The following is a 12,955-nucleotide window of genomic DNA, read 5'->3' as shown; positions in this document are numbered from 1 at the left end:
TGTGTCATAATACAGATGTCATCATCTTCATTCAATGTCACATACATATTCTGATGTGGAGCTAGATATTGCAAGATCACATTTTGTGGAGCAATCTCCTTACATTTTCTTCCAAGATTAAGAAACAACTCCATTAGACTGAAGCCATTAAAAATTGAAATCATATAGAGGTCTTCTTTATACTTGCAACTACCCAGAAATAAAAAATTCGGAGATCCTGATCTAGATTCCATTTCTCCAAGAAATTGAACAAAAACTTGTGTCACCTAAGTGGTTGAGAAATTACATTAGAAAACATTATACAATTTCATAATCAAATCATAACATAATATCAATTACAAAATAAATTGAGAAATGATATACAATTTCATAACACATCATAAATGAGGAACAATATACTCATTTAAATATTATTGACCTTTATTCTTATATAACATTAGAAAATTGTCTTTAGGAAGTGGAACACACAATGTAATTCCTCAAATTCTATAACCCTCTATTAGTTGGTTCTATATGCTTGCTCTCTTTAAAATAAAAATATCCAACACAAAGTGTTCCATATTTTGGACAAAGAATCCATTTAATATATTAAATATCAGTGCTATAAGTGAGATTTTTTTTAAACAAAAATCATTTGTTGAATAAGTAAGTGTGATCTATTACAGTGGACTATGATAATATGATAAAAGAAATAAATGAACTACCACAATATCCATGTAAAATTTAAAATGACTTCTTATACTCACCATTTAGTTAGAATCAAGGAATTTTTAAATTAAAACCTTACAAAAGAAGGAAAATAGTCCATAGGTTTCAAAATACAAAATAAATAATTCAGTTTTCTTGCTTAAATCTGAAATAATATATTTGATGATAATTTAATTAATATAGCTTATGTTAAGGGACTATTTTTAAAAATAGTTTTATTTATTAGATATTTAATGAAATAACCTTTCATAATTTTAAACTTATAAAATATTCATGTTTTTATCTTTTTATTCATGTCTTTCACTAAATTATATTGAAGATATTCTCAATTATTTGCATGGTTTAAATCACAGTTGATTACTTTAATGATATTAGTTTGATTTGCGTCAAATTCCATCTAATTACCATGAAATCACCTTACATTGTCTAGTTCATCATTGACTCTTAGGGGACGTTTGGTTTAGAGGTTTGAGAATGAGGGAATGAATTCATTCCCAAATCTTATGTTTGGTTGATGGGAATGAAATCAAGATTTTGGAATGAAATCCAAAAATTTGGGTATGGATGAAACCCACTCTCTCCCTTGGGTTTTGATAGAATGAGAATAAAAATTAAGTTTGAACGAAAATACCCTTAGTATATTTGTTCAATTTTTCTTTCATTTCACTCTCTCTCTTTGTTCTCTCTCATCATACTTTCTTTCTTCTCATTCTATCATCACATTTGCTCTCTCAATATACTTTCTCTCTCCTCATTTGCTCTCATCACACATTCTCTATCATTTTCTCTCTATATTCTCTCTCATCATACACTCTCTCTCATTATTTTCTCTCTCTTCATTCTCTCCTTATTTTTTCATCATACTTTTTCTATCCTCAATCTCTCTTACCATACTCTCTCTTCATATGTCCTCTCATCACACTTTCTCTCTCTTCATTCTCTTCCATCACACTCTCTCTCCTCATTCTCTCTCATCACAGATTCTCTATCATTTTGTCTCTGAATTTTCTCTCATCATACACTCTCTAATTATTTTCTCTCTCTTCATTCTCTCCTTATTTTTTCATCATACTTTCTCTCTCCTCAATCTCTCTTATCATACTCTCTCTTCATATTTTCTCTCATCACACTTTTTCTCTCATCATTCTCTTCCATTACACTCTCTCTCCTTATTTTCTCTCATCATACTTTCTCTCTCTTCATTTTTTCTCATCACATTTTCTCATCATACTTTCTCTCCTCAATCTCCCATTTTCTCTCATCACACTTTCTCCCTCTTCATTTTTTCCTATCACTCTTTCTCTCTCAGCAACTTTCTCTCTCTTCATACTTTTTCTTTTTCTCAATCTCACCTATCACGCTTTCTCTCCTCATTTTCTCTCATCACACTTTCTCTCTCTTTATTTTTTTCTCATCACACTTTCTCTCTCATCACACTTTCTCTCTTATCATTCTTTCTCATCATATGTTTCTCTCACATTCAACTTTCTCTTCCATCTAATTTTTCTCTTATTTTCCTCTAAAGGTAAAAAAGGAAATTTAGGTTCATTCCGATTGAAAATATTCAACTAATCAAACATTATTTTTAGGAATGATACTCAAACTCATACTCATTCTCATTCCATAATACTATACTCATTCTCATTCCGATTCCTAGGAGAGAACCAAACGCCACCTTAGTATTATCAAAACATAATCAATCATCTAATTAATCTTCTCATCTCAATCTCTTGACTGAAATAAAACTATACCCATTGCAGTATCACATTCTTGCTAAGTATCCCTTTGCCCAACCTCCCAAAGTAGTTATTCTCATGCAAATTCCTTCCAGCAAGAAAGCACTGAACAATGATTAAAAAAATATAATAAATCAAAGTGGTTTGCAGAGATTCTTAATCCAAAATATGTCATCATCAATTTAGTGGGCATCAAAATATAATAAACCATCACCAATAGCACAAAATTTTGCACAAATCGCACAACGACATGTTGAAAATCGAGAAGCTAACAAATTCGAACAATAACTAACATCAAACAAATAATGAACTGTGGAAATCAAACAAAATGCGACTAATCGATCAAAAAATTGTAAAAAGTGAAGAAACTTACTATTTTTCGAGGTGACTGGTTGGAAGCAACGAGATCGGACTAATAAGAGGCTTAATGCGAGGTGAAGAAACTTCGACTATCTGTTTCGTCGCCTGCTTCAGTCTGCTTGTCGGAGTGTTTGGCTAGTTGGTGAATCTCAGTGTTTAGGATTTTACATGGTCGTTAGTAGGGATTGTCTATGGATTTGTTTGGTTAGGATTTTTCAAATGGAGATTGTGTTTGAAGAAGAAATAGGGTAGAGGTAATATAATTAATGGGGGTAAATTTATAATTTGATGTATCAGGGAGTGAAAAAGAAATTTTAGGGAGTATAAAATAAGAATAACTCATATGGAGAGCGGACATAAAAATATGTATGCGGCAAGGAATTTTTCACTAACGGCCTATTTGGAATGATATGGAATTCAATTCCTTTTAGAATTGGAATTGAATTCCCTGCTTTGGAATGATTTTTTAGCTAAGAATTGATATGGAATTCAATTCCAATTCCATCAAACAAGGCAAAAGTAAATCACACCTCTTTATGTGTGATTTAGATAGGGAATTCAATTCTTCATATTATATCCATTGTATGCTCATTCTCTCTTCTTTGTAAAAAAAAGAAAAGAAAAAAAAAAGAAGGATAAAATGGTAAAATATAAGAATTCCATAACTTAAGTTGCAATTCATTTCAAACATGAGAATTGAATTCAATTCCTTATGGAATTCAATTCATAATGGAATTCAATTTAATTCCATGACTTATGTTATTTCTAAACAGGGTGTAAGTCTCCCTTAAAATAAAGAATTAAAAAAAAAAAAAATGAAATGCACTAGTCCGTATTGCAGATGTATATATAATGAAAATTATGATGAAATCGAGTGTAATTGGGCCGGATTTGGGCCTTTTCCTTGCCGGAAAATCCCACCGTTTGTAAGTCATAAATTTGAACTGCGTTAGAGCAGACGAGAGAGAGCGCGAGATCTAGAGCTAGAGACGCCGTCGTTAGGCGAGAGCTCGGCGTCGAAGGCAATGGAACGCGGCGCGACGAACCCTCCGCCTGCTACCGATCGCTCCTCGCCCAAGCCCAAGTTTTCGGTGTACCAGAACCCCGCCATCTCCGCTGCGCTCACTGCCCAGAGCCGCCGCCCCTCGCCCTACGAGCTCTTCCTCCTTTTCTCCTGGTCCCTCGCCTCCTGCGTATCCCTATTTTACCTCCACTCCAGGTTTGCCTCTCCCCCATCGTTTCTTGCCACCAAAAATCTAATCTTTGCTCGATGTTGCGATCTTTACTAATGGTGTGCACTTACCGGAGCTCTCTTGCTCATTGCCGCTTCTTTATGTTTTTAGGGGAGAAGATCTCGTCAAAATCATCATTCGGCTCCGGATCTCCTCTAGCACATCAGGTAAGGTCTTCTTCCCTTCGTGCCCATATGTGTTTGTTGGGAAGATTATCTTGCTCGCCAACTGTTTGTTAAAATTCCTAAACGGTGCATTCCAGAGTTTCTTGTTAAGTCATTGAAAACGGTGATTGTGCTGGTGTTTGTCACCTTCCTCTCAACTTTAGTTCGAGCCTTATCACTGCGAAATACGAACAATGCTTCGCGAATTGCTGCTGCTGGGTTGTCTTCCCACAAAGCCAAAGAGCATCAGACTGCGCTCACTTCCCGCCAGAGCCTTTTAGGCTTGAACACAATCCCATCTGAGAGTGTTAGTAACATAGAGTCTAACAAGAAGCCGCCCAAGTCAAGGTCCATTTTGGCTTCTGAGTCTCTTGGCCCTATCAGTAGGTCAACCTTCAGCTATACACCTTATCGCCAATCTCGAATTGCCTCTGACCAACTGTATTCAAGCAGTGGAAAGAAGGCTACATTGTCACCAATGTCACCACCTTCTTCTCAGTCTCAACATGTATCTCCTGTGAGCCCATGGTCAAGGAGAAGTGCAGGACGTGCAAAGGGTATTCAGTCAGAGGCAATGCTGGAGCAATACTTGGCTCAAGTGGGTGAGATGTATACTGAACCAACTCCTGTCGAGGCTACACCTTCGCCACCTCTTCGAGGTTTTGTCATTGCTAGTCCTAGTTCAGTTACTTCCCAGAGTACTTCAGGTGCTGCTAGAAGTACAGCATTGAGGCCTGCTAGGATGTCCCCTGGTTCACACCAGAAGTATAGCACGTCACCAAAGAAGAGGGAGGGGGATCTCCCTCCTCCCTTTTCGATGGAACAAATGGTTGAAGCATTTGAATCTTTGGGTATCTACCCACAAATTGAGGTTTGGAGAGACCATCTCAGACAGTGGTTCTCCTCCATGTTGATCAACCCACTTTATCGGAAGATTCAGACAAACCACATTCAGGTTGTACAGTCGATGATAATTGAATCAGATTTTTCCTGCAGCTTCATGTTATTTTTTCACTCATTTTGGTTATGCTTGTAGGTTGCACAAACAGCAGCAAGTGTCGGTATCACAATTACAGTCAGTCAGATTGGAATTGACTCACTCAATGGCTCAGCACCGGTTAACTTATCTCCAATTACTGGCACAACAGAGTGGCTACCTACAGTAACAGTGGATGAGGATGGTTTGCTCCATCAGCTGCGTGCGTCTCTCTTGCAAGCACGCGATGGCTCAATTTGTATGTTAAAATAACTTCTCATTCTAGCAATTCCATCCACATTTGCAAGCGGTGATCTGTTTTTTCAATCATTATCTCTTTCTGATATTTGATCTGTGAAATATTTTCCACTTGTTCAGCACAGACACAATTTGCTAGAATGCAGCAACCACAGGCAAACTCAATCCTCCCTTTCATACAAGCATGTATTGACGCCATAACAGACCACCAGAGACTTAAAAAGTTGATGAAAGGAGAGCTCATTAAGGGTTTACTTCCACAAAGTAGTGTTCGTGCTGAGTATACAGTTAAAAGGGTTCGAGGTACAACTGTCCCTGTTTTTATAACTATCTACCTTTCGTTGAATGGTCTAGTCATGTTCATATGGTAAAGCAACTGTTTTTTGGAATAATAATGATTTTCACTAGTCATTATATATCCCCTTACTAATTAAGGATTCTGTCAGTTGACTAATCTTCATGTAATTTCTGCAGAGCTTGCTGAAGGAACATGTTTGAAGAACTATGATTATATGGGGAATGGATGCGCTAATGACAAAGGAGACAAGAAATGGAATAACGAACTTCCTACGGATTCACACTTGTTGCTGTACCTTTTTTGTGCTTTCTTGGAACATCCTCAATGGATGCTACATGTTGACCCCACATCTTATTCTAGTGCCCAGTATAGCAAGAATCCCTTATTCCTTGGGCTTCTCCCTCCGGCAGATAGGTTTCCAGAGAAGTATGTTGCTGTGATCTCTGGTGTGCCATCTGTCCTTCACCCAGGAGCTTGCATATTGGCCATTGGAAAGCAAAGTCCTCTGACATTTGCATTATATTGGGACAAGAAATTGCAATTCTCTCTTCAGGTGATTGTTATTTTTCGAAATTTAATTATTTAGTTTAAGCTAATACTCTTTAGATAGTTCTTTCTAATAGTTCTGGTCTTGGTTGCTTTTTAAGTATGTAGCTTTGTTGTGAGTTCTCTTCCTTATATTCACTTGTGTCGTTCTGTATCTTTTTTCTGTTGAACTTGAATAGATATTAAGCAGTTAAAGTCAAGGTAAATAAGTTATAAGCATAGCAATGTTTAGTTTACGATAAGATAGAATGATAATCTAGGAACTAAGAATGGGGGAAATAAGTTTACCGAGTTGCAAAATCTGAAGAAAGAAAATGTGGGGACTTGGTAATGAAGCAGAAAAGAAATGTATTGTTGAAATTTAAAGGTTCTTGTTGATGACAATGCAAATAAGAAAAGATGAAACAAACATTTCTATAAGCTATTTAATGAAATTTTTTCATATAATTTGATTTTAGAGACCAAAAAAATTATGGTAGATTTAGAAATAATAAATTGATTTAGACAAAAAATTATGGTAGATCTGAGTGGTCAAAATGGAGAGGAGTTTTTCGAGTCTTGTGTGATCGTTGTCTCTCTTCGGCTAAAAGAATATTGTTATGACTATGGTATGACCCACCATATATGGATGACTACTAATTTGTTAAAAAAGCAACATATGAAACAAGTTAATATAGTAGAAATGAAATGCTAAGGTTCATGTGTAGCTCCAGTCAAATGAAAAATGATGAGTAGAAAGTGTAAAGGTTAGAAGAAGTCGAAAGAAAACAGTAATCAATATATTAATAAAAAATAATTAATTTGAAGTATTATTTGTGATATAGCTTTTCAAAGCTCAATGGAAAATACAATTCATGTAGCTGACCTAAAATTGTTGGGTCCAACATTGCTTGATGATGATGTTGATTTGCTGTTGAATGCAAAAGAAATATTTGCTTGATGATCTCACGTGCTGGGTAAATTATCATAGACAATAAAAGTTTCTCGATGAAATCATGAGACTCAGGACTAAAATGGATGAAAAGAAGAAGCTTAGATCTTTCTTTTTTTAAAGAAGGCCTATTTATTTCATACTTACTGACTAGGTGTCGATCGCTACTATATATTTAGAGTTTTTGAGGTATAGCTACTGTACAAGCTGCTGATACTTCTGTTATGCAATCAGAGGAGTGGGAGAAAAGAGTGCTTGTATTGAGAATTAATGAAAATGGTTTTGGGAAGTGGAGAATATCCAATAAAAATACTAGAGTAGAAAGTGTAGCAGTGACTATTGGTGCAAATATTGTTGTAAGGAACTAAAGTTGATTTCTCTCAACTAGTGGTGAATGACAAACATCAACACATGAAATCTAACTAATATCAATTAGTGGTGGATGATAAACGACAACACATGGAACTCAACCATTTGGGCTTTGCTGTGTGATATGTTCCCACAATTAAGTTCAGGGAAAGATCTTATATTTGTTGTACAAAAACAAAGAGCCTGATCTTATCAAATTTCTCACCAGTTCAGGATTTTCCTTTGGCCAAGGGAAACACATTCTTTTTTCTGGTTGAACAGTTTCTACTTAAGGTATGTCACTGTAAATTTTTTTGTCGATACATCAGGTTAAGAAATTAGCCAACAGATGAGTGTATTGCCACATCTTAAACACTACTAAAAAGGAATCCTTATTCTTCTGATACATCTGTTAAATCTCTAAGGCAAGGTTGGAGGTTCATAATTAGATGCGATGCTAATCATATGATAGTGAGATTGGCCTTTTTGTTTCAACATAAAATGAAATGATATACAAGTAGTTGAATTTTTGAAATAAACCATATTTTCTGTAAGCTTAGGCATGTATTTTATTTTTCATAAATTCAATTTATATGCCATATCAAAGGTGTCGTGCACAATAACTTACTATTTGTGAAGAAACTAGAGTAGTATTCTTTGAACAAATCGTTGCGGGTTTATAATTGGCACTGACTGGAAAATTTGTTGGGTTTTTCTTCAGGGAAGAACAGCCTTGTGGGATTCTATTTTGCTTCTGTGTCATAGAATAGAAACAAGCTATGGAGGTGTTGTCAGGGGTGTCCATCTCGGTTCTTCTGCTCTCAACATCCTTCCCGTGTTCAATACCGACACAGAAAACTGAAGGACTACTACAGATCATGCACGCTTCGCATTTAGCTCAATGATTTCACCAGTAGGATATTTAGGAGAAGCCTTTAACCATTTGAACTTCTGAAAGGTACTCAAGATATATTATGCCTGTAAAATATGTTCTCATTTGCCTTACCATTTATAGACGTTTGCTTGAAAGATCTCATCGTTTGGGATGCCCTCAGTAGTTGCAATGGTGAACGGACTGATCTTCTAGTCGGTAATGTCAGTGCTAGGGTTTGAGGAAACTCTGAAGGTATATTCCAAACATTGGAAGAGCATCATTGGGGTTTGTTATCATCATTATCATCATCATCATTAAGTGGTATTTATCTCAATGACTTGTGGCTGCTATATGCATCGTATCCCATCATCGCCTCGCAATGACTTGTACTGTCCAAGCATTTGGATGGAAAATCTCGTATTTAAGCATATTTAAGAATTTTTAGTTTTTGGAAATTATCAGATTCCTGATGCTATGTTTAAGTTAGAGAACCTAAGTAAACTTAACATGTAAACGCTACTTGCTTAAGTAGAAATCTTTTAGTATTTAAGCATTATTAAGAATTTTTTTTCTTTTAGAATGTTATCAATCTCACTTTCATTCCTTTAGTTTTATTCTCAACGGAAGTGAACGATTAATTTTCGCGTCGGTATCATTTTCATGGTCAGCTATCTTGAGGATTAGGCTATGTTAAAATCATGATGTTAGGGTTTGTTTTCCCTCTTCGTTTTTTTCTCTTCTTATTTTCTGCAAGTGAAAATTTACAATTTACCTTAGAGTTTTTCAAAAAATTTCCCTTTACACCTAAGCGATTTTCATTATACTCCTATTAATTTATAAAATTTTCCAATTGATTCTTCAAGCTGGCCCTTGAAAACATAATCTGAAATTTGCAATACTAGAACTGAGAAATGATCTTGATTTAGTTCTTAAGAAAGGATTAATTACAATATATACAGGATTAATTACAATATATCTTTCCAACAGTGTCAACCTAGGCCCGATTCGGCCCGGACTTGTAACCCAGTTAATGGGCTGGTTATCTATTGATTCAGTTAAATGAGCTAGAATCAGAACCGGTTCATCAAGAGTGTGATTGATTCTGGTTCAAAGCCTAAAATAATCAGTCCGGATCCTCTGGACCGCTGAACCATCCTCTCCCTTTATTTTTTTTATTTTTATTTTACCGTTGGAAATTAATCCGAGAAGAGATTTACGGTAATACGAGGAAGAAATTTATGTAAAAAATTATGCGCGAACACTGGATGCTCTACACATTGGTCCTATAGTAAAGAGATAAATTAAAAATTTGAATTGACTATTATATGGATGGATATTTTCATAGTTTCATCGGAAATTAATTTTACCTATTTTTACAAATCTACTATGTAACATCAGTTCGGCAATATGAGGAAGAAATAACAGGCTGAAAGAAGGATGATGGTTATCATTCATCATCTTTTAACCTGGGCAGAACCTCCAACAAGATGATTCGTTTAGATCTTGGTCCATTATAGGCATTTTGCCATTGGATCTCGATTGGAAGGAAAAAATGATTAACTCAGCTACTCCTAAGATAATTGATTTGGTCCTATAAAATTTTTTCACCGGTTATTAGATAAATTGAAAAGTGTTTATGACGGATGATCCAGAAGTCCAGCATTTTTTGATTGTGCGCCCCATTTAAAAAAAAAGATTCTTATAAATTTATCATAGTTAAAAATTACACTACGGATATTTGGATGATAATCTAAATATTTTACCGCACTATAACCCGGAGCACGGCTAGAAGGAAAAATGAACATGAACAAATACGTGAAATCACTGACATCTTTCCGGATAGAGATCTCCTGAAGCTCTCAAACGGTAGGGCGCAACGGCTAAAACAGTTGTTATTTGATTTCAAAACGCAATAGAAATTCCCTCGATTAACTCTAATTCCGATCTTTCGGATTGAGAGTGAATATCTTTCAATCTGGGACGGAAATGATCCAGCATAAAAATTTATGTATGGATTGTGTCAGCAGGTCTAATATTAATTGATAGGAAGAAAAAAAAACTGAAGGATATATTAAAGGTTGAAACTTGAAACCGTCGATTCCGACTTTGAGAAGTTTTTTTTTTAAATGTTGAAATTATTTGATTTACAAGTAACCAGGATTGAGTAAACTATTTTTTAAAAAATATTTTTTTTAAAAAATAAAAAATAATAATTTTAAACCATTGCGAATTATGAATTGTAACATTTTGAACCGTGAATTATAACCGTCTTAAGACAATTAAGACTAAGGATCGATATTCATAGAATCGTCGAATCGATAGCTTCAAACCGTCAATTCTAAATCATCTAATCGTCAATTTCGAATCATAGTTAAGACTATTTCAACCTATGAGAGTTAGGTTTTGCAGGTTCAGGGTAACTAGATGAGGAATAAATTCGGCAAACCACGGAGAGCATTTGGACGTACTATTGGTAATGGGAGTGTGGACTACTCATGATACTCATGTTGTCCATATTTCCGTAGGACAATTTACTAATATACCCCTTGGTATTACCATTATATAAGACGTCCAAGTCTTTCATCGAGGGGAATGTGTGGAAGAACGAGAGAAAGAAGAACATCTGAGACTGTAGGATTTGATTTGTGAAATTACAAAGAGCTTTTCAATTTTTATAATTGCTTTTCCGATAGTAAGTCTGAAGATCACATTCTGTCATCGCCAATTACAGATCTACGGGAGATCGCTGTAACTGTTTACAATTTACGTTTTAATTTCATGCATTTAAAATACTACAATGGTATCAGAGTGGTGTTAGTAGGGTTATAAACAAGCCGAGTCAAGTCGAGCTTAAAATGAATCAAACTTTTGAAATGATTGTCAAGCTTGACTTGGTTTATTTTTTATGAGTTTGAGCTTATTTGAAACTTAGCTTGAACTTGATTTGTTTAGATGTTATTGAATTCTCAATTCAAACTTGGCTTGAGCTTGGTTCGAACTTACTTCGTTTAGATGTTATCGAACTCTCAATTCAATGTTATTTGATTGTATAAAATTTTTAGTTGTTTAATTAGTTATTGAGCTTGATAATTTAAATTTGTTTATTTATTTTATTTTATTATTTATTTAGCATATTGAAAAGAGTTTTATTAATGAATATGGTCCGTGAACACATATGTGTTCAAACTTATTTGTTTAGTTTAATGAGTTGTTCAAGTTTGTTTGTTTAATTAATCTTATATATATTGAACGAACATAAGCAAACTTTTATCAAACTGAATATCAACCTTATTTATGAACACTTGGTTCATTTACACCCCTAGTGTTAGTTCTAATGCATGATAAATCTCTAAAATTTACCTCTAGATTGATAAATCTCTTGGTAAAATTGCTACCCCTTTGCTCCTGTTCGCTGCCGAGAAAAAAACAAATTCTTCGATGGAGTGTGCTCAATGGCCAGCTGTCAACACAGGGCGAGATCGTGTCCATGTCATGATCTACTATAGTCACTGATGCCGAGAGCATATGCAATCAGCAGTTGTAATTAAGCTGTGAGGGAACACCCGCAAAATTTGTCTCCGATCGTGACGGCCGGAGTGTTCATGACCACCTCTTGTAATTTCTGCACAAATAGGGACAGACAGTCAGCGTTCGTCGTGATGAGGCGGCGTGCGGCGAAGAAAAGGAAAAAAAACCTGTGGTGGCGATGTGATATGTTCGCAAAGATGAGATTGCAGTAAATAGGATTTAGGGATTTATTTTATTAAACAAAACAAGGCTGCTGATGAAACAATTTAAAGTTTCTCATTAAATATAAGTTGGTTTAAATGTGCACGTGCATGTTTAATTAATCGCTTATTAATATTTAAGGCATGCATGTTAGATTGGGCTGGTTGGTTCTCAGTTGGAATGGATTTAAATCTTTTTGGTCAGATTTCGACTTGGACTTGGATTTGGTTCACTGAATCAAATCGATCAGGTTGGTTTAACTAGATTAATTTTGGTCCAATTAAATCTAGTTTAGATTAAACTGTTGATTTAATTTCTAAATCGGAATTGTATGGGTTGATTTAATTGAGTTAAATTTGATCAAAATGATTAGATTTTTTCTAATGGATCAGACTTAAACCAATGTACATTATTTTAATCAAATGAGCATGAGTTTAATCAATAGGTCTGAAATTGATTCAAATGGACTTAGATTAAATAATAACAAAACATAGGTACAGAAAATCCCTCTTCAATTAGATTAGTTCTAACAATGACAATGAACCAAGCTTAGGATCTGGATTTCCGATTGACCGATCCGATGGGTCAGTAGACTTAGACTCCTAAAAATTAAGAAGATTTATTTTTCTTAATTTATTATGTTGGTTCTATACATGTATAAATTGAATTAAGTAGGTTTTGTACTGATTAGTCGGTTTTGTATTGACTTATTTAATTTCAATTTTCAGATGACACGAACGATCACTACATTGACTCATGGTGAAGTGTGCCGAAACCAGCTCAGGGAGGAAATTT

General features: G+C 34.9%; 1 protein-coding gene across 1 annotated transcript; it reads left to right on the top strand.

Annotated features, from left to right (window-relative positions):
- The first annotated feature begins 3,742 nt into the window (after positions 1–3,742).
- On the top strand, positions 3,743–8,987 carry LOC122052162. Its single transcript, XM_042613564.1, has 7 exons — positions 3,743–4,023; positions 4,148–4,203; positions 4,299–5,155; positions 5,237–5,435; positions 5,555–5,737; positions 5,909–6,285; positions 8,279–8,987. Exons 1-7 carry the CDS (start codon positions 3,830–3,832, stop codon positions 8,417–8,419), a joined length of 2,007 nt encoding a protein of 668 aa, XP_042469498.1. The 5' UTR covers positions 3,743–3,829; the 3' UTR covers positions 8,420–8,987.
- Positions 8,988–12,955: the final 3,968 nt, after the last annotated feature.

The sequence above is a fragment of the Zingiber officinale genome, chromosome 3A, assembly GCF_018446385.1.
Source record: "Zingiber officinale cultivar Zhangliang chromosome 3A, Zo_v1.1, whole genome shotgun sequence".
Classification (NCBI taxonomy): Eukaryota; Viridiplantae; Streptophyta; class Magnoliopsida; order Zingiberales; family Zingiberaceae; genus Zingiber; species Zingiber officinale.
This window is presented reverse-complemented; position numbering and strand designations above follow the sequence as displayed.

Bases quoted from the DNA above. Each gene is read 5' to 3' on its own strand.
- LOC122052162 (XM_042613564.1), top strand. From the start codon at position 3,830: ATGGAACGCGGCGCGACGAACCCTCCGCCTGCTACCGATCGCTCCTCG. The intron at 5,436-5,554 runs GTATGTTAAAAT...CCACTTGTTCAG, and splicing joins AGCACGCGATGGCTCAATTT to CACAGACACAATTTGCTAGA. The intron at 6,286-8,278 runs GTGATTGTTATT...GTTTTTCTTCAG, and splicing joins AATTGCAATTCTCTCTTCAG to GGAAGAACAGCCTTGTGGGA.